Genomic DNA, 27,629 nt, shown 5'->3' with positions numbered 1-27,629 from the left:
GAAGTTGTTATTTTTCAGTGTTATGCAGCTGAAATTGATTTCTTTCTAGTTGAAGCATGATACTGACCACTTCCAGGTAATTTCATAGAACTGCAGAAAGTTGATTGGGTACGCCCAAACATGAGTGACCTGTACACCCCTAATGCAATTTTTGCGTTGGGCTCCACAGAATGATGTCATCTCATGGGCATCCCCTGGAACATTGCAGGGGATCTTGGATCATGTTGTCCCTGGAGAGACCATCATTTAGCATTCCTGGGGCAACCTGGTCTTCCCACAGCAGGTCAGAACGGGAATCTTGCCAGCTAAGGCAGTTACTTACTTTTGTTCTTTCCCCATCATACTTCACCAATACTGTCCTCAATTTTGTTCCCAATGTTGCCTCTTTAAAGCTCCAAACCCCAATCTGTTGCCTCCCTCAGCTCTGCAATCCTCAAGGTCCAAGGCCTGATCTGGCATGTTCCCCAATCCCACAATCAGCACCATTGAACTTGTCACCTCTGATTCCTCATCACCATTGGAACAGCTGGCTCCCAATCCCCCATCATCATTCGAACAGTGGTCCCAATCCCACTATCATTGGAACAGATGGTTCCTAATCTCCCATAAAATATTGGAACAGTGGTCCCAATCCCATCACCATTGGGACTGCAGACCCCTAAACCCCCATCAGTATTAGAACAGCTGGTCCTGATCCCCCATCAATATTGGAACAACCGGTCCCCAATCCACCATTACCGTTGAAACAGCTGGTCCTGATCCCCCACCGCCATTGGAACAGATAGTTCTGTTCACCCATCACTATTGGAGCAGCTGGTCCCAATCCCACTACTATTCCTCCCATCATCCAACTGATATTTTTCCTCTGATCTTAGCCACAACACTGACCCAGGTGGGCTGTTCAAAATGTTTATCACCTAGTCAGTTGTGCACAAGGCCTTTGCATGTTGTTGCTGCATCCGTTGAGTACACTCTGCAAGTACATTGGCACAGATGAGGAAGAGGAATGTTGAGAGCAATTTATAGTTCTCAGCACCTTTGTGAAAGCATCATGCAGCATTTTCTTTTACAGTTAAATAATTTGTCTGACAGTGGGAGAAAACATCAAACATAGATGTGCAATTATTTAGAAATTTGCAAATGTAGCTGAAACCTAACACATGTAATTTAAAGCCAAAACATACAAAGTCTGGTGCAGGAATTTGTCCACTAAATTTAATTAGGGATGAGGGTTAGTAAGTGCACTGCATAATAACTTGTGCACCAGTCTGTCTAACTCACAGTGTAATGCAATATCAGGTGCCGGAGTGCATTAATAATGTTTGAAATCAATTACTACAGGTTAAGAGCAGAAAGGAGTTTGTTGTTTATGTGTGATCTTCTTTTTGACAAGCTGACCAGTATATACTATGTGTATACAAAGTTTCAAAAGATACTCAGTGAATTTAGGCTGTAAAGATCAAATGGACCAGACCAATTAGAGGTCTGTTATTCTAACCTTTTAGAAGATTTGCCAAGTACTGGTTATTCATGTGTAAATAGTAAATAAATCGGGAGCTGTTGACAGGTAAGGTTATAGAAATACTTAGGTTAGTCATGTGGAAACCAAGTTTTGTGAAACCTTCATTATTTTGTTACAAGATTAGAAAATGGAAAGTTTTCTAATAATCAAAGTATGTTTCTTTCTTCTGTCCTCAGGCTGAATAAGCAGCTGGATTTCTTTCATTCTGTTCCTATATAAGTTGTCAGTATACGTCTCCAGCTCACCTGGTCCCAGCCCCGTCTGTCAATACATCAGCTGCACTACACTGGTCAGTGGCTGTGGTCTCACACCACTGGTTATGATAGAGGTCTTCCATGTCTGCTGTAATTTTGGAAAGCTATGGAAACCTGAAAGAATGGTGAAAATGGCCTTTACCCCATTGTTCTAAGGTTGATACTTTTTTTTTCTGCCATAGTTATGGGAGATGAGTAGAAACCCTAGCCAAACTATTCACTTCGCATGAGCCTGACTGTCATTTGAAAAAACCGTTGTTTCAAGGGTGGCACTTTGATTCACTTTGGAACCTAAACATTCATGTGAATTTAATAACATCAAACCAGTGTCCCATAATGAGCAGAGCAGCATTAAGTGTGGTGAAGACATCACGCAGTGCATGTACCACTTGTTCCGAAGTGGTAGATGTGGGTTCAATCGTAATATTTAAGAGAGGTTTGGATAGTTACATGGATGGGAGAGGTTTGGAAGGATATAGCCCGGGTGCAGGTAGATGGGACTAGGCAGAAGGTCAGGTCGGCATGGACGAGATAGGCCAAAGGTCCTGTTTCTGTGCTGTAGTATTCTATGACTCTATAAGTGATTAAGAGCTCAAAGTTTGAAGTTTGGTAAGTATCCACGAGAAGAGCATAAGAATAGATAAATTAAGAAAGAATGTTTTGTCCATCATGCTGTTCCTTCTACAGATTATATTTTTTTTAAATTTTATTTACAGCGTGGTAACAGGCCCTTCCGGCCCAACGAGTCCATGTCGCCGATTTTAAACCCCAAATTAACCTACCCATACGTCTTTAGAATGTGGGAGGAATCTGGAGCACCCGGCGGAAACCCACGCAGACACGGGAGAACATACAAACTCCTTACAGACAGTGACGGGAATCGAACCCTGATCGCTGGCACTGTAATAGCGTCGCACTAACCGCTATGCTACCGTGCTGTGGCTTTCTCTATCGGAATAGGCCCAAAACATTTTGTTCTGGAGTTATTATCACAGCAACCAAACTATATCCAATAAAACTCCAGAACACAATTTTGTCTGAGAACTCTGTTAGTCAAAGTTCAGATTGATGCATTGCACAAAGAGGAGAAAATTTTTCTTTCTGAAGTATTAGAATGCTTGGGTGGTTAACCCATGATGGCTTATGGTGGCATTGATCTCCCTTTGGTGGTGTAGCTAACTCACAAAACCCATTTTTGAATGGTAGAGTTGACTTACTACTCATCATGGTCATAAGAAATGTAACTTTCCCCCAACCCCTGGGAACCTTTGGCCATGACCACTCAAAGTGGAGAAAGAGCCTTGCGATAATGCACCAGCGGCAAAAGAAGCAAACCACTTCACAAACTACACCTACCTGTGCAATCAGTCACCTCTTCCCCCATCTGTGGAAGGGTCTGCAATTCCCAAAGATCTCATTAGCCACTTCAGAATCCACAAAACTGGAGTGGCAGCAAGTCATCTTCAATCCTGAAGGACTGCCTAAGAAAAGAAGAACCATGGTGACAGCATCACTACAGATCACAAAGCTGTCTTCCCCCATTATCTTCATACATGAACCTCCAGGACCATTAATTATTAAAAAAGCTTCTCCCCAGTCATGATAACTAAATCACAACCACAGCAATATCCCATTGAGTCCAGTCACTTCAGCATGGATTGAGGATTGAACCTGGCCTGCATAGAAGACCAATTTAGTGTGTAACCTCAGTTGACTTAGGAAGCAGCCCCTAACTACTCAATTTTAATTACCTTGAGGGTATGTTAATATATGGAGAGAGCATACACTGGATATACAGATTAAAAATATTTGGGTTCAGCATGGGGTGTGTGGTTTATACATTGTTAGTTCAGCATCTTTTAAGCTACAATGCAATAAAGCAATTCATTATGGTGAATTAAAAGCCTTATTATAGCCACAGGTTTAAGGATTAAATTACATTTATTTTCATTTGCTTTATTTTGATTTTCTTTGGTTTGAATATGTTGGTGTTAACTGCATATGCTTTAATGGGCAATTAAACCATCACATAAGAAGCTCTTATTCTTTATTGCATCCGGGGAAAAAAAAATTTCAATTGGAGAGGTATTTTGTGGGACTAACATGATATCCTCTTTGACATCCAGAACAGTGAACCCTTTGTTAACGGGAATGGATATACCGCCATCTAACGTGATCTCACGGTAATACAGCAATTGTTAGCATCAAGCACTTTCTGGACACAGGAGCAAAAAACAAGCTGCTGGAGGAACTCACTGGGTCAGGTAGCATCTGTGGAGACAAAGGGATAGTCGACGTTTCAGGTCGAGAACCTGGACAGAGGGGTTTGCCAAGATGGATGATGATTATATTGCAGGCTGTGAGGAGATTAAAATTGACGTTATAGCATGATCAATGAGAAAACAACAGGAAGTGACAAGGAGTACCTTATTAAAAGAAAAAAAAAATTACACATGACAAAATAGTACCAGAAATTGATCTGAGCACATTATATTAGTGTTAGGTGTGGATTTGCTTGGAGCAATAAATTGCTTTTAAGAAACATTGTCAGTAAAGGAGGGTATTGGTATTGGTTTATTATTGTCACTTGTAATGAGGTGCAGTGAAAAACTTGTCTTGCATACCATTCATACAGATCAATTCATTACACAATGCATTGAGGTAATACAGGCTGAAAACAATAACAGAATACAGAGTAGAGTGTCACAGCTATAGGGAAGTGCATTGCAAGTAGACAATGAGGTGCAAGGTCATAACAAGGTCAAGAGTCCATTTCATTGTATAAGGGAACCGTTCAATAATCTTATCACAGTGGGATAGAAGCTGTCCTCGAGCCTGGTAGTGGTGGATGGGTATATGATGAGGCTTGAGAAAGATAGATTTTGGATTCATCTGCTGGAGTGATATGCCAAGGCTGATGTGACCAGATTCTAGAGAGGCATAACCTCATTAAAATAGCACATGGTAGGCATGCAGCCAAGAGATTGGATAACTCAGATGTATATATCCTCCTATAGAGAATACACAGTTTGCCTGTGTGTTGGAGGATGGAGAAGATAAACCACCTCGGTAGATATAACTTGACTAATGAATTGAAGCAATGGGTGGAGTAATTTGCTTTCTATCTTTAATTGGTCACTATGACAGAGATGTCCACTAATCGATCCAGGCCAACCAATGAGATACCGGAGAAGGTTTTCAAAGCCTGGTAGAGTTATCGCAACCTTCCATACAATGCAACATTGGACAGATTCAAATTTTTCAGGAGATGTCAGATGACTGGGGAGATATTTCAATATGTACTTGACTGAAGTTGCTGATTGCAGTGTGTAACTTTGAAGGTCTGAGGGTCTGGTTGATCTGAATCTGAGATTCAGGACTATCTGCTGAGAAATAAAGACATATGTACACCTGGAAGAGTGTGTCAAGTTCTGTCGGGCCTTGGAATTGTCCAAAGTATTGGATTAAAATAGAAAATATTGGGACTCCTCTTTAAAGGGGAACTGTTTTTGATACCTTATAGCTTTACACTGGAGATGGTAGGTATACATGTTCAATGGAAAATATGTTGAAATTTTAAAATAAAAGCACAACAGTTTTGTTAAGTAGTAGTTTAAATTGTGTGGATCCTAATGCATGTAAACTTATTTTGGAGTCTCCATTATATTGAATAGTGAAATCAGAACATTGTTAAACAAATATAAAAGGATGGAAGGTATGCAGCATCATCTCATGGAAATGCAACAATTTTAAGCATCAAGACTTTCCAGATCAAATGGTGTTGCCAAAACAGAGGGAGATCACATTGAAGGTTTGAGAGTAGCTCAGAAATGGTCTTATAACATGAATCACCATGAAACCACAGAAAGTGATCAGGAGTACTACATTAAAAGAAAGAATGGGCCACAGGTGACAGCCTTGAACAATGTTAACTACAGTATGGGCGTTGCCATTTTGTGAAACTTCACTTTGCTGAGACTCAGGAGAAAAGTGATTTCACAGCTTGCAAGTGCCCTCTATCAGAGTGCAGGAGTCTGTCTTCTAGAGAAATTGCGACTGAAAAAGGAAGAATAATTTGCAGTTTATAAAGTGAATTTCAAACTGCAGGATATCTCTAAATACTTTACAACCAATGAAATACTTCGGAAATGGAGTCAGAATCAGATTTATTATCACTGCCTTATGCCGCGAAATTTGTTGTTTTGCAGCAGCTGTACAGTACAAAGACATAAAATTACTATAAATTACAAAATAAATAAATAGTACAAAAAAGAAGAGGAATAATGAGGTAGTATTTATGGGTTCATGGACAGTTCATAAATCTGATGGTGGAGGGAAAGAAGCTGTTTCTGAATCATGGAGTATGGGTCTTCAGATTCCTGTACCTCCTCCCTGATGGTAGTAACAAGAAGAGGGCATGTCCCGGATGGTGAGCATCCTTAGTGATGGATGCCACCTTCTTGAGGCACCACTTCTTGAAGATGTCCTTGATGGTGGGGAGGGTTGTGCCCGTGATGGAGCTGGCTGAGTCTACAACCCTCTGCAGCCTCTTACAATCTTGTGCATTGGAGCCTCCATACCAGGCTGTGATGCAACCAGTCAGAATGATCTCCACCATACATCCATAGAAATTTGCAAGATATTTATGACATACCAAATCTCTCAAACTCCTAATGAAGTAGAGGTGCTGGTGTGCCTTCTACATGATTGCATCAATGTGTTGGGCCAAGGACAGATCCTCTGAGATGTTGACGCCCAGGAACTTGAAGCTGCTCACCCTTTCCACCACTGACACCTCAATGAGGACTGGTGTGTGTTCTCCTGACTTCCTGAAGTCCACAAGCAATTCCTTGGTCTTGCTGACATTGAGTGTGAATACTGGTCATTGTTGTAATACAGAAAATGTTTTAAAACACTGTAGATAGCGCTGTGATAATTACAGGATAATTTGCTTTTTAGTAAGGATTGTCGAGGGACAAACATTGGTAAGAGTACCGGGGGAATTTTCTTGCTGTTCTTCATATAATCTTTTGAATCCATCAAACTGGATAGAAAACATAAACATAGAAAAGTACAGCACAAGAGCAGGCCCTTCAGCCCATCATGTCTGCGCTGACCATTATAACAAACTAATCCCACCTGCCTGTAGATGGTCCATATCCCTCTATCCCCCTATGGCTTTTTAGATCAGCTTGTGGTCGAGTGCTGACAGCTTGTGTGTGTGACTGAAGAGTATTAGCCTGGACACAGTTAAATTTTAACTCAAGAATGCTGATGGAAGTGCAGAACAGCGAGAAGTTCCTATTGAAAATCAGAAACATTTAATAACCTGGTGTAGTGTAACTCCAGCTGCAATGACATCGGCGTGGCTGGAGCAGTTACCAGCTTTTTCTCACATGAAGGTAGGCCACTCTCATACATCATATTTAATGTCAACGGGAAAGAACAGGTTTAATGCAGGTGAATGCTGCCAGGCTTTGACTATTGGCTGCATGAAAAAGAAAAGGCTGATTAATAAAAATATTTAATGTAAGTACATGTTAAATTGTAGCTAACAGCAAATCATATAGTAGTTTACATGATGAATGGTACCTGCCCCTCTGACCACAATCACTACCCACTGTCCAACCCTTGCTACACTTTGGCTCTCTGCATCTGGCTCAGCTATCTCACTTGTACCCTGCATCTTACAGTCCATTGTGTGTTCTGGAGAGCAACAGCATCTCAGGTAATGTAATGCAGCCTTTGGCCCCAAAATGATCCTGATGGCCTTTGACAACTGGCAAAAATAGGGCATGGTTTTACCAGCTGTAAAACTTGCAATTGTTTTCAGTAGATTTTTAATGTCTCTGACATTCAAAGGTATTTTAAAAAACTAAAAGTGCAAACAAATAATTAATTTAAAAAACTAAAGTTTTTTTTAAATTTATAACTTACTTGCCCATTTGTCTCTTAAATGATTCCCTTTAATACCCATTGAAATCAGATTTCAAACAAATTTGGTGCAAAGTCCAAGAGTGGATTTTCACTAAGTCATGTAGATTTCCAGCTAGGCTGGACCCTGCTGTTGGGATGGAATAAATATCCTTCCAGCAAAAGTCAGCACTATCCAACCCATTAAATCAGGCAAAGGTACCACAGCTATTAAAAGATGCACTTCTAAAATTATCGATCACTGTACAACTGAAGGATGGAGCTGTTGTTGGATCACTAGTTCCAAGTCTGCTGCTGTGATAATCAGTTTGACTACTGATAAGGAAGCTATTCTGATCAAGTAAACTGACTTATCTGATGTCCCATCCCAAAGTTGACAGGAGATTTAATTTTTTTTTACTTTGCTTTTAGGCAAAAAGATTGTTCCTGTCCACTTAATACCCTTGTTAAGCTTGTTTATATTAATGGTCAAGTTGATTGGCAGCCCAATTCAATGAAGCTAATTACAGCATTAGTGGGGGTAGGTAAAGGAAACTGCTTATGGCAACAGGATACTCTGCTTTTTGCAGGCTATGCTGTAGCCACATGGATATGTGATAAAAAGCTTCGAAGTCATCACCTTTTGCAATGTTATCTGAGTTTTCTTCTGGATCAAAGATTACATTCCAGCTTAGTAAAGATACAGTTATAGCATGAATTATTGTGTGAAGGTCTCAGAGCCATTCTTTTCTCAGAATCAGTTTTCACCCCCTCTTGTTCCTTTTCAATTCCTATGTGCAGAACCTGCATTCTATTTCGGAGACAAGGATTATCAGATTGATGAGAGTGCTGGCTATGTGGAGGTACGTGTCTGGAGAACAGGAACTGACCTGTCAAAGACTGCAACAGTCACCGTGCGTTCCCGCAAAACAGAACCAACATCGGCTGAAGGTACATAAATATTCAAATCTGAAACAATACTTTCCCATGTTGCTTAATTCATTTTGCAGGTTGAATTTGTATGTGATGTTGGAATTTTATTATTTAGGAAGTTTTTCTCCCAAAACCTCATTGTTGTCTCACTCAAGTGGTTATTCATCACACAGAAGGTTGGATAGATCACTTAACCATTCTCCTCACACCAACTTTTGCTCTTTCCAACAGAGGTCACCGGATGGGAGAGGCAGGCAGAGGCTCATGTGGCGGAGAAACACTAGCCAGGAACTGTTGGGCCAAATGGTCTCTTTGTTGTCCTGTAAACAATTTGTAATGTTTTACTCTTGTTGATTTTTCTTTGTTTTTTTGGCAACTCACAGCCCAAGGCCACTGAGATCAATTGGAAGTTAACTGTGGAGATGAATGTCACTGACAGATATGTAAACTTATCTCACCTGTTAATCTTTTCATTGTTACTCCAGCATCACGCAGAACATCACAGAGACCAGAATAATGGTCTTTCACCAAAGTGAAATCATGCACTATTCAAACCAGAATCCAGTCTGATGTTTGACTGCTTTCTCCTCTGCTTCTAACTGGAAATTATTAAAGACTGGAATGGTAGTCCCAGGGCCTAGTTCTATATTTTAAGTTTTCAGTAAATGAGCAAATTAGACACAAAGTTAAACATTTCTGGGGGAAATCAGTAATTAATAAACATACAGAATGCTCATGTACGTGAGAAATGAATTTTAAGATAACTGCAAGTTGGTGCATTCTGAAAGGAGAGAAGGACCGAGGCCATGTATTCCTTGTAAAGTAAGAATCCATGTGGATAGAAGAGCTAAGAGATGTAAGGCTACAGCTTCAAGAATTGTTAAAATTATTAGTGCAGATTAACAAGCCAATAAAACTAGAAACAAAGTACTGAATTTAATTTCTAAGGACAAAGAATTTTAAAAACAAAGAAGCTTTGTTATAGAGAACGTTTAGTTTGATCACAGTCTTCTGATCTCCTTATTTACAAAAAAGATATAAAAGCACAGAGATGGTACAAAAGTATTTACTGAAACTGGGTGTTCAGAACTACAATAATGATTGAATAGTCTGGGATTCTTTTCATGAGAAAAAAAGAAACCTGTGGGCAGACCTGATGGGGATCTTTAAATTCTGAAGAAGTCCAATAAGGTAAATGTAGACAAAATGGGGTGAATCTTGCTGATCCACCAGCATTCAGCCATTGTATTGCAGTAGGTCCAATCCTGAATTTGGAATTCAGAGATTCAGTGAATGGCAGGCACTGATGCTTCTGTAGCAATGGTCTGATGCAAAATTGGAATCCCCATGCATTTGAATGGGCATTTCCCGACCAAAAGGAAAAGGCAAGTTTTATTTTGTGATTTTAATGTTTTTTAATTATTTCTTGGTTTTAATGCTTTAATTTATATTTTTTAAATAATATCTTTTAATCATTTACATCCACTGAACATCAGAGACAGAATTTCTAAATTGCCACCCTGACTTTGACAGGAAGCTGGCTTTTTCACCCAGCTTTTCCTCCTGTTTAGCCTTTCAGGGCATTTGAGCCAGGACCTGAGTACTTATCACCTGAGCCTACTTGCAGTTGAGCCCTCACTACAGCTCACTGCCTGACTATCATGTGTGAAGGGTGTACAAGGTTAGCCCTCCACATGCAGACAGGTTAGTGGGGATGGGTGAGGACAGTGGCTGGTCATTTTGGACTTGGTGCAGCAAGATCTAGCCTTATCTTTCTACTTGTGGAGGTGTCTAAATCTGGAGACTGTAAATACATTAGCAGCAATAAATTCAAGGAAATTCCAGAGTTTAGTCTAGGCAACTGTGGATAAACATTAGGATTATGAAAAACTGGAGATGTGCAAGAGGCAAGAATTAGAGGAGCTTAGAGAACTTGGAATCAAGATCAGGAGGGGTACGGCAGTGCTCAAATTATATATTGGTCAATTTAATCTTGCACACTTTTTCTCAATTGTGTGAACCATGAAAGTAAATCATAAGAAAGATATAGTCCCAGAGAGGGGCTTGACCCCTCAACTTGCCTCTTTAGAACTGAGTGTCACCAACTTTGCCAGGTGATGTTTAGCAACCTACCACTCTTCTATAAGACTTTGTAAGCACCTTCTGAGTTTCACTGCATGAGAATCCTGTGTTCCATTACACAAATTGTTTGATTTCATTTTCTTCACAAGCTGGAGTCGATTACGTTGGCATCAGCCGAAATTTGGACTTCGCCCCTGGTGTTACAATGCAGACGTTCCGTGTCACCATTCTGGATGATCTAGGACAGCCTGTCCTCGAGGGACCAGAGACTTTCGAACTTGTGCTTCGTATGCCAATGAATGCTATGCTTGGTGAGCCCAGCAAGACATTGGTCACCATTAATGATTCTACATCTGACTGTAAGTACCAAGCCACTGAAACGGAAACCAACCCTCTTGCTGATCTTCTCAGTTGAATAATCCAATTCTTTGCACTTTAAAGGAATTGCCTACTTCTCTTTTCATATGTCTTCAGTGCCCAAGATGCAGTTCAAAGAACCTCAGTATGTACGAAAGGAAAAGGCTGGTCGTGTCACAGCTGTGGTGTACCGTAGTGGTGACATTAGTTATAAGTCCACAGTGCGTTGTTACACTCGCCAGGGAACAGCTGAAGTTATGACTGATTACGAAGAAAGGCCAAACACAGATGACTCCATTATTACTTTCCTACCTGGTAAGCAATCAGCATAAACAGTATAAGTTTATGAGAGTTGCTCAACATACTTTGTACACCATGATTGGTGTTCCAATGCATATTTTGCACTGTGTGTCATATGATGGGTGCTTGATAGCGGCCCTGTGCTCTCACTCAGGTGAAGAGGAGAAATATTAGTGGATCAACCTACCATCCTCCCCATCCTCAGCCATTTTTTTTAGTGATAGACTCCATCATGACTTCACCTTCAATGTGGTAGTGTCACATGTGGTGGGGTGGTAGGAGAGAGAGATGAGAGGAATTGAGTACAAAAGCAAATTTCACCTGAGAAAAAAGATGCATTCATATTCCTGAAACGTCACAAGGGGGAGACAGTTCTCCTGATTTCTAATCATAATTTTACCAAGAAACTGTAAGCAGCCACAATATAATGGAGATTTCAGTGGTTTAACTCATTTCTTTGGCATTCCAGATGCTTCACTGCTGAACTTACAGCAGGAAACTAACAACAGTCCAAATAACGTTCCCTGGCCCATCTTTTTAAGATTTATGATCGAAGTGTGCCTTGAAATTAAGATTGTCATAGCACTGTCTATGAAAATCCTTTTGCAGTATTTCAACAGAAACATTGTTTCAAATGAGAGGAAAAGAAATGGGACCAATGGCCAAAGAGCAAATCCGACTTGAAAATAGAATGGGGTTTGGTCAAGGCGTGTCAGTAGGGCAGTGTGGGGCAGGCCAACAAAGGTTAGCTTGAGGGTCTGCTAATGCAAAATTCAGTAGTGCACAAAGCTCAAGGCTTTATTCAGAAAAAGACCTTTTCTTCCACTGCACCAAAAGTGCAGAGTGCATAGAGGAAATAGTGTAGGTCCAGCTCCATTTTTCATAGGAGTGACACAGAGCTGAGAGGGTGAGAAGGGTGTCAGGGTTCACAGGTTACAAGGGAAAGGGGCCTGGAGTTGGGAAGGGGGGAGTATGGTGGTGAGAGAAATCAGTGGCCGTGGATTGGAAGAGTGGGCTCTGAAGGGGAGACCCTGGGGATGTTGGGCGAGGGTCAGCCTGGGGTTCAGAAAGGTGTTTGGGATGAGAGATTGGTAGTTGGGAGTTTCCCCTAAACATCTGTATTTTGGGTGATTGCTTTTCAGTGGGAGATGGGATCTTGGGTCACAAACCAGGGGTGAGGTGAAAGTTGCGACCATGGGTTGGTGGCTGAGAGAGTGCCATTGCTTTGAGTGGTGTATTACTTAAAGGTAAACTACCTGGTGGTGGTTACCTTTCAGAAATGCAGAAATGGGTTTCCTTCTATGTGAGTGCCACATGTAAATGATCTAAAATTCATGAGTAGGGGTCCAGAAATGTATTGCATGCCACCACACAGGTCAGGTTCACATATGTCAGTAATCCAATTTTCAGCATATTTGCTTTGCTGAAGAGTTTCACTCAGCTTAAAAGGTTTCCAGTTGTCACCTGCACCCTATCTTGAAACTGTGCACTTCTAACACATTGGGCCAAATTGAGTTGGCAGTGGCCAGTGGTTCCAAATCCTTGTATCACATAAGAAATAGAAGCAGTGGTAGGCCTTTCCTGGTGGCAGCACCTGTCCAGCATGATGCAACCCATCCTCTTTCATTTCCTTCATGGCCTGTTAGTTCATTTATGGGTCTGCATTTGTGCCCTGTCAAAATATGTCCATACTTTCACTATCCTCCTGATCCATGATAATCCTCACAAGAATGCATTTGTAACTTTGAATTTGCAAATAACTGCTATTTTGTACTGTAGTCATGCAACATTTAGCTCATTCTCTGCTGAGATGTATTTTATCATTTTATATTTAACTTCTAACACATCATTTATTTCAGTTTTCTGCCTTGTTTAACTTGCTCTCATTTGACTGCACTCTTTGCCCATATACAAGTCTGAAAATACCAAGGCTGTGGTTTTGACCAGTGGTTTGCTAAGTGATGGCCAAAATTATTTCCTCGGATTTCAACTAGTGATGTTTGCTACCTAGGAGAAACTGAGAAACCCTGCACCGTGGTTCTAGTAGATGATACTGTCTATGAAGAGGAGGAGGAGTTCAGGTTGGTACTCGGTACAGCCCACAGTGAATCACCATTTGGAGCATCGGTGGGAGAACAGAATGAAACTCTGATCAAGATCAAAGATGAAGGAGACAGTAAGTTTCTGATGCATCAAATCAGAGTTCTATTTTTGAAAGAAATTTGGTAACCAATACATATCTTTATTTTCAATAGAACCAATTATAAAGTTTTCTGAAACAAAGTACAGCATTCAGGAGCCTCAAAAACCTGGGGAATTGGCAATTGTGACAATCCCTGTGCTGCGACTGGGTGATACATCAAAGGTTTCCATTGTACGAGTTCACACCAAAGATGGATCAGCTACTTCTGGTGAAGACTACAATCCATTATCGGAAGGTCAGAGACATGAATTACCTACTCACCTTGCAATCTGCATTGAGAATCCATTTGTAACATAGTGCAGACTTTTAAATTCCAAACTTGGCGCAACTAATTTACTAGACTGGATTAGAAACAGATAAGGATGGAAAAACAGAAGCAGTAATAGGCCATTTTGCCCTGTGAGCCTGCTTCATTACTCAATATGATCATGATTGATCAGTCTAATTCTGAACCATGTTCCAGCTTTCTACCCATATCCCTTGATCCTTCCAGTCCTAAGAACAATATCTAACTCTTTCTTGAATATATTTAATGATTTGGCTTCAACTGCTTTCTGTGGCAGAGAATCCTACAGGTTCACCACTTTCTGGGTGAAGAAATTTCTCCTCACATCAGTTTTAAATGGGTTGCAAGACTCCCATTCTGTTTTCTACCTTCCGCCCTGATTATCATGGACCCAACAGCCTACTTCTGCAACTTGCTGCCCATAGTCCCTGCCCACTTGCACTTTATCCAGATATGGAGGGCCAGCTGAGGTGAACCCATCCACACCACCTCACCCACAGACATACAGCCACACACAAAAGCCACAAAGCTTCCAGTGAGGCAGAACAGGCAGCACATATCCTGTAGCCTTCCTCAACTTTAAGCTCACTACCTGTCAAAGATTGCAAAAGGGATTCAACAGTTTTTCTGTGTCCACGTGGGGGACATTTAAGAATGATTAAAATAGATTTAAATAATAAAAATGTTTTTAAGATTTATTGTTTCCACAAAAAAAGTAATTAAAACACACTAAAACATTAACAAATAACTTTTAAAAGTTGTACAATAAGTAAAGCACCTATTGACACTTCCCTTTTACCAAAGATTCAGTGACCCCTTTCAAATATTTGGGGTTGCCATTCCTGCATCAACCCTCCTAGGTATAAGGCTTCCCTGTCACTGGACTTAATGATAAGTTCAGCAGTGAAATGGACAGTTAGATGCACCTCTGTCTGACCCTCAGAAGGTCTCAGCCTTCTGCATTTATCCATGTGCACACAAACTTCCTGAGCTGTAAACAGTTGATATTTTCTTTCAGAACTGCCAGTCCTCAAACAGCACAATTCAGCCCAATGAGGATGTTCTCAGTTTGAATATGTTACACTCATTTCCATTAATAAAAAATAATCTTCAGCAGCTCCAGCATTTTGTGTTTGTTTAAATATCACCAACACCTTTTGTGTAAAAATCCAAATTAGTTACAGTTTTATAGACACCAATTGAATTCTTTGACTGTAAGTGAGGCCAGAATAAAATTATTAGCATTAGAAGAACTTAAACTATGTTCCTATTCATTGAAACACTCATGAACAATGGGACTAGGGTCAGCCAGACCTGACAGGAGCAACATTACATAGGCTAGTGTGGACCAATACCAGACAGAAGAATGAATGGTATCCCCAATCCAATGTGAGGGAGCTGATTTTTCTGGGACATTTATTTCAGATCTTGAGTTTAAAGAAGGAGAAACTGAACATGTTGTAGAGATAGAAGTTGTGTATGACGGAGAGCGGGAGATGAGAGAAGCTTTTACTGTTCATTTGAAGCCGGATGAGAACATGGTGGCTGAAATACAGGTAATGCTTTGGCTCACGGTTACTGTATACATGTCTCCTCTGATGTATCAGTCTGCCACTCCATGATCAATGACTTATTTTATTTATGTTATTAAAGAGGAGGGCTGTAATTTGTGACCAAGTCCTTTTAATCTCTCTGCAGTACTTTGTGATGTTTCCTTACATTAATATTGTTGGAAAGTATTGATATCCTGCTATTGGCAATTGTAATTTTAACCCTTTGACTTTGCCCATGCATTTATCATTATATAGTCCTTCACTTCCAGGTCAATACCTTTTGTAGATCTATAATTAACATTGACCTAAAAACTTGATTGAGTGTTGCAACATTTATGTGTTCTACACAATTGAATTTCTATGTAAAAGGTTTGGCAAAAAACTTTGGGAACTTACTGCATGGATCACTGGGTCTGAATTTTTCCACCCAGGTGCTCTGTGCAGCTAAAGCTCCCAGATATGTGCATTCTCATCCAATGGGGTAAAACATGCCCAGACTCCACAGCTGTCACATTCCATCATGTGTGATGCATGGTGTACTCATACAAAGCAGATCTTCACAACACAGAAGGTCAGCTTCAATGAAGCCTAAAGGGGGATCTGCTGAGCGGAGGCCAGGCCATGATACCCATGGCAATGAAACCACTGTAGCTTGGTCCTCTAAACATTCACCTTCCTCTTTATCTTCCTCAGTCTGCACTACCCACCTCACTCAAATGCAAACCTAACTCTCATCACCCTTCATAGCCAGAGCAACCCCTGCCATTCCACTACCCACACTTATCAATAGTCCAATGATGTGGACTATCATTACCCCTCCATGATCACCAGCTCAACCCTTGACTCCCTTGATCACCATCCTTTGTCACCACGGCCAAACCTTAGCCCAACCCTCTGCTGTAATCATGGCCCAAATATTGCACCATATTGATTGTGAGCCCAACCGTTGTCATCTGCAAATCACTAGCCCCTTAGCCTTTTGATCTCAACTTTAACCCCTATCTGATTGATAGCCTGACCCTTGCATCCCTCATGAGCCCAGTCTTCATTCCACCCCCCCCCCCCCCCCCCCATCAAATTGCTCATCCTCGATGAGTATGAACCCTACCCTTGCTCTTACCTCCTGGGACTGAGACCAGCCCTTGTATTTACCTCCCCACCCTGCCCCCCCCCCCCCCCCCAGAGTCTTCAGCCCCCAAGTGTGAGGCCAACCCTTAGTCCCAGCAGCCAATCACAGCAGCCACTACCTTTGTTCCAATCTGTCCCTCTTTTTATTTGTTCCCCAACTCCTTTCTAACCCCAAGTACTTTTCACCCATGACTTCCTCCCACTCTCTACCATGACCTAGACTTCTTTCCAGAACTTGCATGTTTCCTTCACATTGGCAGAGGAAAGGTCTTTCAGTGTACAGCACCCAATCTATCATGTATGACTCCTTGCACCTGTTTATTTTGTTTGATTTCCGTATCCATTTTATTTTGATTTTTTTTTTGTTCTTGTTATTCTGACCAAATGCTCCAATGGATTGCAAAAATAAACAATGACAAATATGAGGAAAGGATTCCATTGCACGAGTTTTGCTAACAGATAGAATATTTAATTCAGAGTCTGATGTTTTTCATTACTTCTGCATAACTGTATTTTATTTTGTTTTTGTCTCCTTTCCTTTAGATGAACAAAGCTATTGTATATATCGAAGAAATGGACAGCGTAGCTGATGTCACTTTCCCAGCTGTTCCTCAGGTCGTCTCGCTCCTAATGTACGATGACACCACAAAAGCAAAAGAATCTCCCAATCCACCTACAGGCTACCCTGTTATCTGTGTTACGGTAAAAGTTGTTTAAAATCCATTGCTGCAAAATAACCCCTTAACACAGATCTTGTGGTGCAATAGGAGGCAATTTGATTTCAATTACAATCACGGGTTACAGGCTCATATTTTTAACGTGACTTGAACTACAAGACATGTTGGGCAATGCAAGCCTTTTACATTCACACCTGTAGTATACAGAGTAAACCATTGGTGACTCCAGGCCTAAGATTTTTTGCCTTCTCCATCAAAATTGTCTACACTGATCCATCTAAAACCATCCTGGAGCAGCAGTTAAAATCCCACATCTGTAATATTTAAAGTAATCCTTGATGACTCATAGGTTTGTTGGGAATTGTACAGGAGGAAGACTGCTTTGATGGAAAACTACTGACGGCACCTTTGAAGATGTTAAAACACATTTCATTATCTATGTTGAATCAAAATGATAGCTATAAAATTGTTGACTCATCACCCTTGTGCATATCTTTATTGCCTGTCTTCTATGTAGCTTTGCCTGCCCAAGTGCTCCTGTGCAGTACTTGGAAAACTCCTCCTCCTCAACTACTCCTGCCCTGGTTGCAGGCCATTCTTGTTCAAAATCAAATCAAATTTTGGAGTGTAGCCTTTCTTACTGGTCCACAACCAATGCGTGGCCATTTTTGACTGTCTCAGAGTAAAAAAGCACAAGGGGTAAGTCATGGTGAAGGGAAGGGGCAAGTTAAAGGTATATGTTTGGAAACATAAGAGATTGTAGATGCTAGAATCCAGAGCAAAACACAAACTCCTGGAGGAACTCCCTGGGTCGAGAAGCATCTGTGGAGGCAAAGCAACGGTCAACATTTCAGAGTGAGCCCTGCCTCAGGATCATGTTTAGGCCTGGAGTATGCAGCATGTAAATCAGAAAATATAGTTAAATATGTGGGGTAAGTAGGATGAGAGAAGGTGAATACATTCTCAATTGCAAAGGGGCAACACCATGGTGCAGCCAGTAGAGCTGTTGCCTCATGGCTCCAGTGACTTAGGGTCAATCCTGACTGCTTATGTGAAGTTTGCACATTCTCCCTGTGACAGCATGGCTTTCCTCTGGATGCTGCAGTTTCCTCCCACATCTCAAAGGCACGTGGATTGGTGGAATTCTGTCCATCTTTCCTGGTACAATTAAATTTCTTTCTCCATCAATTTTAAATTTGTAGGTAATCATTATTTTTGTAAATAATATAAATTAATTACATTATAAAAAGTAGGACCAATGTAAATTGCCCTAGTGGGTGGGTGAGCGATAGAATCTGGGGGGAGTTGATGGGAATATGGCGATTAATGTTGGATGAGTACAAATGGATGATTGATGACTGGCACAGACTCAGTGGGCCAAAGGGCCTATTCCCGTGCTGACTGATTCAATTATTCTGTGATTATGTATAAGCATTATCATCAATGCACATACTACCAGCTTCATTGGTCACTACACTGCTAAATACAGCATAGCATCTTCACCAGTAATAGCTGCAACCTCTTCTTCAGGCCACTTAGCTGGAGGCCACATACTTGTGCCCCACCAATTTGTAATTATTAGCAGCAATTGTGGACCACCTCCTCCTGCAGGAAAGAGGGAAATACATTAACGAGTGTCTTGTGTGTTTGCCATTGTCAAATAGCTAGCTTGGTTTTAAAGCTTGGCAATGCAGGTGTTAAGCTTGGAGTAAGCAGTAAGTTTCTGAGGGTTTAATTGGCCCATGAATATTAGATAGAATTCCATACTTATGGAGATTGCTGTTAGGATGATAATGAAAGTTAAATTGTATGGAGCAGTGTGAAAGATTGGTGTTGTCTTTGCTGGGATTTGGTAATGTCTTTATTTTCATTGCATGTGTCGTCATTGAACATGTTATTGGACTGGGTCAAATAGACACAAGTTAATCGTGCATTGGAATTCCGTCCACCTTTCCTGGTGCTATTCAATTTCTTTCTCCATCAATTTTAAATTTTTAGGCAATCATTATTTATGTAAATAATATAAATTAATTATATTATAACAAGTAGGTTTTCTGCGAGCAACAAAACATCTTGCAGGAGTCAGATTTCATCAACTCACAAACAAATTTTTTCTAGACTAATTGCATCCAGCCCTCTTGGTCCACAATAGACAGGTGGCCCACAAATGTGCATTCTGGCAAAGCACCATTGCAGTTGGCCACTAGAAAGCACCAGTGACTCTGCTCCATATCACGAGATGTGGCTGCTCCATAACAATAGTTTTTTGGTGTTACTGAATCATGGTGCCAACTCTTCTTTTCTTTCTCAGGCCTGCAATCCAAAGTACTCTGACTATGATAAGACTGGTTCGATTTGTTCAGCTGAGAATATCAATGACACTTTGACCCAGTACCGCTGGCTTGTCAGTGCTCCCAGTGGCCTCGATGGAGTCACCAGCCCCCTGCGTGAAGTGGATTCAAACACGTTCTTCACCAGCACCAAGATTATCACCTTGGATTCCATCTACTTCCAGGCAGGCTCTCGGGTGCAATGTGCAGCCCGGGCATTCACTGCTGGTGGGGACACAGGGCTGGAGCTGCTCAGTTCCATCATTACAATCAGCAGGGAAGATGGTAAGTGGCCAAGGCTTAAGGCATTCAGCTTGAACATGATTTTGCCAACTTACTCTTGTTTTCCTCTTCTAAAATAACATTTCACTAATTTTATACAATTTCTCTCCCTTTTTCCTGAGTGCATTCATTCACTGTTTCCTTCTGTCCCCCACTCGGAAATGTGCATTCTTTGTGTGTCAGCGAATTATTTGCCAATTGGTAAAGATATGGCATCACAGTAAAATGTAACCTTATCCTCATCCACTCGCCACACTTTCCACCAGGTGGGTTCTCCCTAGTGGCTTTGGCAATATCCAACCCTTAACTAGTAACAAAATTAAGCACAATCAGCATATTATCACATGGGATTTGCTGTATGGAAATTCATGCCACATTACCACAGCCACTCCACATACAGTGGCTGTAAAATATTTTTGGCCACCCATGAAAAAAGCAACATAAATGCAAGTCTTCATTTTTCACTGGTCTCTGAAGGTAATTGAAAGCCTGCAGGAAGGAGTGTCATTACCTGTCCAGTGTTCGCTGCTAGTCCCAAGTCCCCCAACTGCTGACTTTAACTGAATTGAAGGAGAATGTGAAAGGCAGTCAAATGCTGTAGTGAAGTTAGGCTAGGTGGTCAGCAGCCCAAGGAAATTTCCAAAATACCATGGCCTTCAATTTTTCACCATGTTGTCCCAAAACTTTGGTTGGAGATTGGTAGAAAAAATCATGACAGGGATTATTTTCTATTGATTCCCTATGGGAGAATACCTGCAAAAATATCAGGCACATATTTTTTGTAACTCCACACTCTCCCAGTCACTGTTTAATGAGTATAGAGAATTTGTATATTTCAGAATGCAAAGTTGTACTTTCCATTGGGTAAGATATAATTTGGCAAGAAAAATTATGTTTATCCTTCCTCTTTGAAATTGACAAATAATGTATCACAGGTTTGGCATTATATGAATGTAACTAAGATTATGTCAAACAAATGTTAGGGAGAAGAACTTCAGTTAAATATTTATACACCAGCATGTCTCAGTGTAATTACAATGCTTGGATTCATACCAATCACACAATCAACTTGTCACAACACTTAGCTCTTGCTTTATTGTTTAATTAGTCTTGGTGACATCAGTATTCTGATTACCATTATAATGAAACAAGAACTCTCAAGTTAATTTCAAATCATAATATTCTGGATAAAAAAGGACTCAAATTCATTTGCATGATAAAGTTATTAATTATTATTTTGTAACATAGGGCCAAAACTATTGCCACATTGCACACCTGTACCTACAATTAAACCTCTATAGTGAATAAATAGTTAATTTGATCACCATGTATTACTCTTTAAGATTAATCTCAACATAGTGATGCTATTCATGAGGAAAGGAATTTCTTCACGTGCTTATGTAATTGCAACCTGAAAACTCTGGTGGTTAATGTATTTCCAGGTCTTTGCCAGTCACGTGTGCCAGGAGCAGTGGGTGCCGAACCATTCTCTGCAAAGTTGCGTTACACTGGCTCAGATGATCCTGACCAGCCAAACCTTATCAAGTTAACAGTAACAATGCCTCACATAGATGGTAAGTACATCTGAACATCTGTTTGTCTAAAGTCCTGGTCCTTAAACTTCTGTACTTCCAGCAGCTGTGTTCCTGCTTGTTGCCTTTCACGTCATCCCTGCCAACTCCAATATAGCTGGTACATGTTGAGCGGAACAAAACGTCAATAGTGAAGACATTGGCTTTTTTTTATTAGTTTCAAATTTATTGAGAAGGTGGCAAAGCATCAAAGCCTTCAGCAGAAAAAGGGCAAGACTAAAGCAGCAGCATGGAAGGTGAGGTAATTGAAGAGGTGGTGAGTCCGTGTTAGCACTTTCAAAAGAGAAAAGATTCGGCATTGAGGCTTTCTATACCTTTAGGACCTGAGAAGGAAGGACTTTAATATATATATATTAAAGATGAAAGGAGTATGTTTTTTTATATGGGATAAATCTTTTATGTGGCATAGATATTATTTTGTTCTAAATTGCTTTTTAAAATAATGTCTTATTTCATTGGTTAATGAAAGATTTTCCACACTGTGGCATGGTAGCTTGAGAGGAGAAAACCCTTCTCAAACCATAAGCAGTGTAGGGTGAGGCTTGCAGTGTATTATCAACTGCTCCCAAAGTGAAGGTGTACCCCAATGTGTTTGTTTCCATAGGGTTTGCTTTTCCATTTTTTTTTAAGCTTGGCTAGAACAGCCAATGTAGTGGAAATCTTCAAAAGAAATAATAAAATATTGTTTATTCTAGAGAAATACTGCCAGATAGTAACATGAATTGGAGCTCAAGGAGACAATGTGCATTGTAATAACTCACCAATTATTGAATCACCAAAGGGAGGGAAAACTGTCACCAAATAAAGACCAAAGATGTTGCTAGCCTCAACTGGCACACTGTTCTCCTGACCATTAAAATGAACCTAGTCACAAGTGGAAAATGCCAGCGTAAAAAAAATTCCATTTACAAAGTAAAATGCTGGCATTCCAACTCTTTTGAAATGTAAACTCTTGAATTATAATTGATTAATTGCTCATGAAGCTCAAGGGCTTTAGGAAATTACAGTCAAATCAAAACATCTAGCTGTTTAACGGCTGAGTTCCACTGTCATTGGCTCCTATTATGTGTGCAGATTTTGCCAACATATTTAAATACATGTTGTTGCAAAACCATACATAATGTGATATTGTGCATCTGAAATGATCTCTTCTAAACTACATGGTAATTGGTTTCCTTCTAATTTATAGGCATGCTCCCAGTCATCTCAACTAGGCCACTGTCCAACTTTGAGTTGACCCTAAGTCCAGATGGCACCCGAGTTGGTAACCATAAATGCTCCAATCTTTTGGATCATCATGAAGTGTCAACCCGTTATGGCTTCATAAATGATGCAACAAAGAATCCTGAAGTGATTGGAGAAACATCTCCATATCAGTACAGCACCACATTGCGTTCTGCCGGTACTCTTCGATTCTACCGTAACCTCAATCTTGAAGCATGTCTATGGGAGTTCACAAACTATTATGATATGTCTGAACTTCTGACCGACTGTGGGGGTACTATTGGTACTGATGGGCAGGTAAGTTAGATGATTATCTTATAAGTGATGTGGTTTTACGAAAATAGGTACTGTTATTTTTGTCTGACCTTACCTTTTCCTGCTTACTCATCTGTGTTCCTGGACTCCAATTTCATATGTTCTCCAAATGGGTTAAAGATTTTGGATCTGCATTAAGAAAGAAGGCACAATAATCCACTTGTGCGAGACTGGTGACTTTCCAACTGCATTACTGTGAAAAGATGCTGAGGAAAGCTTAATATGGGAAGATGAGAGAAACCATTATTTCCCTTCCTTGTTATGCAGCTTCTGTAACCAATAAGTAGTATTGAGCTAGGAGAAATCATAAACCTGCCTTCTTTGGTGATTGGATTACAGACTCTGGGAAGGAATAATAGAGAATGAGGGAAGGAACTGAAAAAGGAATTTGCACCCAAGTGTTCTTTTGATAGTATGCCCTTGAAGTTCTTTTGTATTTGTCCCTGAACAAAAGTATGGTTTGCACACAGATCAACTACCTGATATAAAACACAGCAGGATTTTGAGCGTAATTGGATGAAACTTTAACATTTTTGGTTAAAGGAGAGAAAGAACAAGATTTGAGATTTGCGTTATCCCATCATTTACATTAGTTTATGCCATTTTCTCACTTTTGTTCATATTTTAGGGAGGTTGGCAGGTAAATCAACAAATAGGACATAGGAATGAGCACATATTTGGGCCTAACAGATGGGAATAGATGGGCAACTTGTGTTTGTTCTCCACCTTCCTCTTGTAAATAGTAAATTTTGAATATTTCCAAGGAATTATCTTGAAATATCATTAAGATCTGGATCTCCATGAATTAAGTATCAATATTTCTTTTCCCTTCATGGATGTTAATTTTTTTGTTGTTGGAATTGTAGGTCCTGAACTTGGTCCAGTCATATGTCACACTCCGCGTCCCTCTTTTCGTCTCTTATGTCTTCCACTCCCCTGCAGCAGTTGGTGGCTGGCAACATTTTGATCTGCAGTCTGAACTGAAGCTCACTTTTGTGTATGACACTGCCATCCTATGGAAAGATGGTATCGGCAGCCCTCCAGAAGCAGAACTACAAGGTATTTTGAAAGGAAATTTGGCTCTAAAGTTGCTTGGAATGCCTAGTCTTGGGACAATTATAATTATTTTGGACAGTTTTCGTTCCAAGTACATCATGTCGAGGAATCTGTTCAAGCTTGCCAGGGCTGCTACTTGTGGTTCTAGCAGTGTACTGCCAAGCTTTCACTTCCTGCTAATTCTTGGCTGGAAACATTACATTCACTTGTATCGCCAGTATTGAAATAGGAGATACCTCTCATCAAATGAATTGAAAAAGAAACTTGAACAGGTCTCACCTGGAGCTTTTACTCTTCAACATACAGAAGTCCTGCCACACTTCAGGAGAGATTCCAATCTTGTATTTGAGTGCAATAAAATCTTCTTGTTTGGAGTCTAATTGAATTCCACCCAGCAGCCCACCCACCCAGCGTTGCCAGATGGCTTCGCATTGTCTCAAGTACTGCTTTTTATTCAAGTAAACTGATCACAGTCTGGACCTGATTTGCAGCAAGTGCCTATTTGAGGTGAAACCATGCCTACACTTGTCAGCGTGTCTTTATTAATGACCAGCACATTAGGCCACCTTATACTCTCCTGACCCCATGAAAAAACAATCAGTTCTTGTGGATGTTGATAAATGCAAATGACTATGATTAAAGGGCTGGGGTTTTCTAGCATTCAATTTACTTCTGATGTAAGATTAAATGTATGAGATCTGGGACAAAGTGCTAGAATTGTTGTTTTAGCACAGAGATTTGTGAGATCATGGACTGAATCTTCGGAGTCGAGCCTATTTCCTGTCACAATTTCTGTGTAAATTCAGTTTTGATGGTTCTTCCAGCCTTGTGCTGCAGGACTACCAGCTTGATCATTGTAATAAGATAGTTCTGCTCCAGACATCACTTCTGAAAGCACGGGACATTTTATGTTGTTACATTTTATTAAAACCATCAAATAAAATTGGTATGCTTATCTCAACGTCATTGTTAAAGATTTCACACCATTGGGTAAGAAGACCTTTATGAGATATATTACTGTGAAAAAACTAACTCTACGGATGCTCAGTGGGTTGAAGTTGTCCTTGACTGATAGCACGAAATGGACATGATTGAATTGGTAGACTTTTTACATCCTACCCAGTTTACCTTTCCACTCAAATTGGAGGAAAAGGAAATCAAACAGTATGCAAAGCAAGCTGCCAATTCACTGCTGCCTGTTCTGTAGTATTGCTGGAGATCCGTTTAATCGCCTGGTTTTTCATTTCTGACATTATGCTGAAGACGAATATTAACATGAGAAAAGGGAAGTATCAACATTATGGAAAAAGAAAATGAATCAATATACAACTTTGAAGGTTTGGGAAGGTAACATTGATATGATCCTGAGTAGGTTTATAGCAATATAAAGATATTCAGTTAGAAGCATAGAGTACTACAGCACAGGCCCTTTGGCCCATTCAGTCCATGCTGACCTGATCTTCTGCCTAGTCCTATGTACCTGCACCTGGATCATATCCCTCCAAACCCCTCCCATCTATGTACCTATCCAAACTTCTCTTCAATGTTACAACTGAACCCACATCCAGCACTTCTGCTGGCAGCTGATTCCACACTTGCACCGCCAAAGTTTCCCCTCAGATTCCTGTTATATATTTCACCTTTCACCCTAAACCTATGACTTATAGTTCTAGTCTTACCTGACCTTAGGGGAAAAAGCCTGCATGCATGCACCCTATCTGTACCCCTCATAATTTTGTATACCTCTCTAAGATCTCCCCTCATTCTCCTGCACTCCAGGGAATAAAGTCCTAACTTATTCAACCTTTCCCTATAGCTCAGGTCCTCATGTCCTGGCAACATCCTTGTAAATTTTCTCTGCACTCTTTCAAGCTTATTGATATCTTTCCTGTAGGTAGGTGACCAGAACTGCACACAATACTTTAAATTCAGCCTCACCAATGTCTTGTACAACTTCAACATAACATCCCAACTCCTGTACTCAATGCCCTGATTTATGAAAGCCAAAGTGCCAAAAGCTCTCTTTATGACCCTATCTACCTGTGACACCACTTTCAAGGAACTATGGATCTGTATTCCCAGGTCCCTTTGTTCTACCGCACACCTCAGAGCACTACCATTCACTGCACAAGTCTTATCCTGGTTTGTCCTCCCAAAGGGCAAAACCTCACACTTGCCTGCATTAAATTCCATCTGCCATTTTTCAGCCCATATACCTAACTGGTCAAGATCATGCTGGAAGCTTTGATAGCCTTCCTCGCTGTCTACTATGCCCCCAATCTTGGTGTCATACGCAAATTTGCTGATCCAGTTTACCACCTTATCATCTAAATCATTAATATAAATGATAAACAACAATGGACCCAGCACTGATCCCTGTGGCACACCACTAGTCACATGCTTCCAGTCAGAGAGACAACCATCTACTACCACTCTGGCTTCTCCCACTAAGCCAATGTTGAATCCAATTGGCTACTTCATCCTGAATGCCAAGCGACTTAACCTTCTGGACCAGCATCCCATATGGGACTTTGTCAAAGACCTTGCTGAAGTCCATGTAGACAACATCCACTGCCTTTCCCTCATCGACCTTCTTGGTAACCTCCTCTAAAAACGCTATAAGATTGGTTAGACATGACCTACCATGCACAGAGCCATGTTGACTATCCCTAATCAGACCCTGTCTATCCAAATACTTATATATCCTGACCCTTAGAATACCTTCCAATAATTTACCCATGACTGATGTCAGGCTCACCGGCCTATAATTTCCCAGCTTATTCTTAGAGCCTTTCTTGAATGACGGAACAACATTAGCTATCCTCCTGTCCTCATCTCCACCTCACATGTGGCTAAGAACATTTTAAATATCTCTGCCAGGGCCCCTGCAGTTTCTGCACTAGCCTTCCACAAGATCTGAGGGGTCACCTTGTCAGGCCCTGGGAATTTATCCACCTTAATTCACCTCAAGACAGCCAGCACCTCCTCTTCTGTAATCCGGATATGGTCCATGACCTCACTACACTTTTGCCTCAGTTCTATAGTCTCTGTGTCCGTCTCTAGAGTAAACACGGATGCAAAACATTCATATAGGATCTCCCCCATCTCTTTCGGCTCCATGCATAAATGAGCACACTGATCTTCAAGAGGACCAACTTTTTTGTCCCTTGCTATCCTTTTGATCTTAATATAGATATAGAAACCCTTGGGATTCTCTTTCACCTTGTCTGCCAGAGCAACCTCATGACCTCTTTTTGCCCTCCTGATTTCTCTCTTAAGTTTTCCCTTGCATTTCTTATACTCCTCAAGTGCCTCCTTTTTCTTTAGTAGGGCCTCAATCTCCCTTGCTAACCAAGGTTCCCTAAACTGTCAGCCTTGCCTTTTATTCTAAGAGGAACATACAGATTCTGTAGTCTCAATATTTCACTTTTGAAAGTCTCCCATTTACCAAGCATCTCTTTGCCAGAAAACAGCCTATCCCAATCCACACCTGCCAGATCCCTTCTGATGCCATCAAAATTGGCCTTACTCCAATTTAGAATCTCAACCCGAGGACCAGTCCCATCCTTCTCCAGAATTATGCCCAATGTTTTTATTCATTCATGGAATATGGGCATTGTTG

General features: G+C 40.6%; 1 protein-coding gene across 1 annotated transcript in view; it reads left to right on the top strand.

Moving 5' to 3' along the window:
* frem3 (Fras1 related extracellular matrix 3) overlaps positions 1-27,629 on the top strand; it is a 110,799-nt gene that overhangs the window by 71,842 nt on the left and 11,328 nt on the right. The window contains exons 7-17 of the mRNA XM_052040816.1: positions 8,491-8,640; positions 10,854-11,063; positions 11,179-11,376; positions 13,373-13,537; positions 13,617-13,799; positions 15,276-15,406; positions 17,075-17,233; positions 19,520-19,823; positions 21,263-21,394; positions 22,602-22,933; positions 23,818-24,010. Coding sequence (XP_051896776.1) covers positions 8,491-8,640; positions 10,854-11,063; positions 11,179-11,376; positions 13,373-13,537; positions 13,617-13,799; positions 15,276-15,406; positions 17,075-17,233; positions 19,520-19,823; positions 21,263-21,394; positions 22,602-22,933; positions 23,818-24,010 — 2,157 coding nt within the window. The remainder of the gene's footprint in view (positions 1-8,490; positions 8,641-10,853; positions 11,064-11,178; positions 11,377-13,372; positions 13,538-13,616; positions 13,800-15,275; positions 15,407-17,074; positions 17,234-19,519; positions 19,824-21,262; positions 21,395-22,601; positions 22,934-23,817; positions 24,011-27,629) is intronic.

The sequence above is a fragment of the Pristis pectinata genome, chromosome 2 (assembly GCF_009764475.1).
Source record: "Pristis pectinata isolate sPriPec2 chromosome 2, sPriPec2.1.pri, whole genome shotgun sequence".
Taxonomy (NCBI): domain Eukaryota; kingdom Metazoa; phylum Chordata; class Chondrichthyes; order Rhinopristiformes; family Pristidae; genus Pristis; species Pristis pectinata.
Note: the sequence above shows the minus strand (reverse complement) of the source record. Positions and strands in the feature narration are given on the sequence as shown.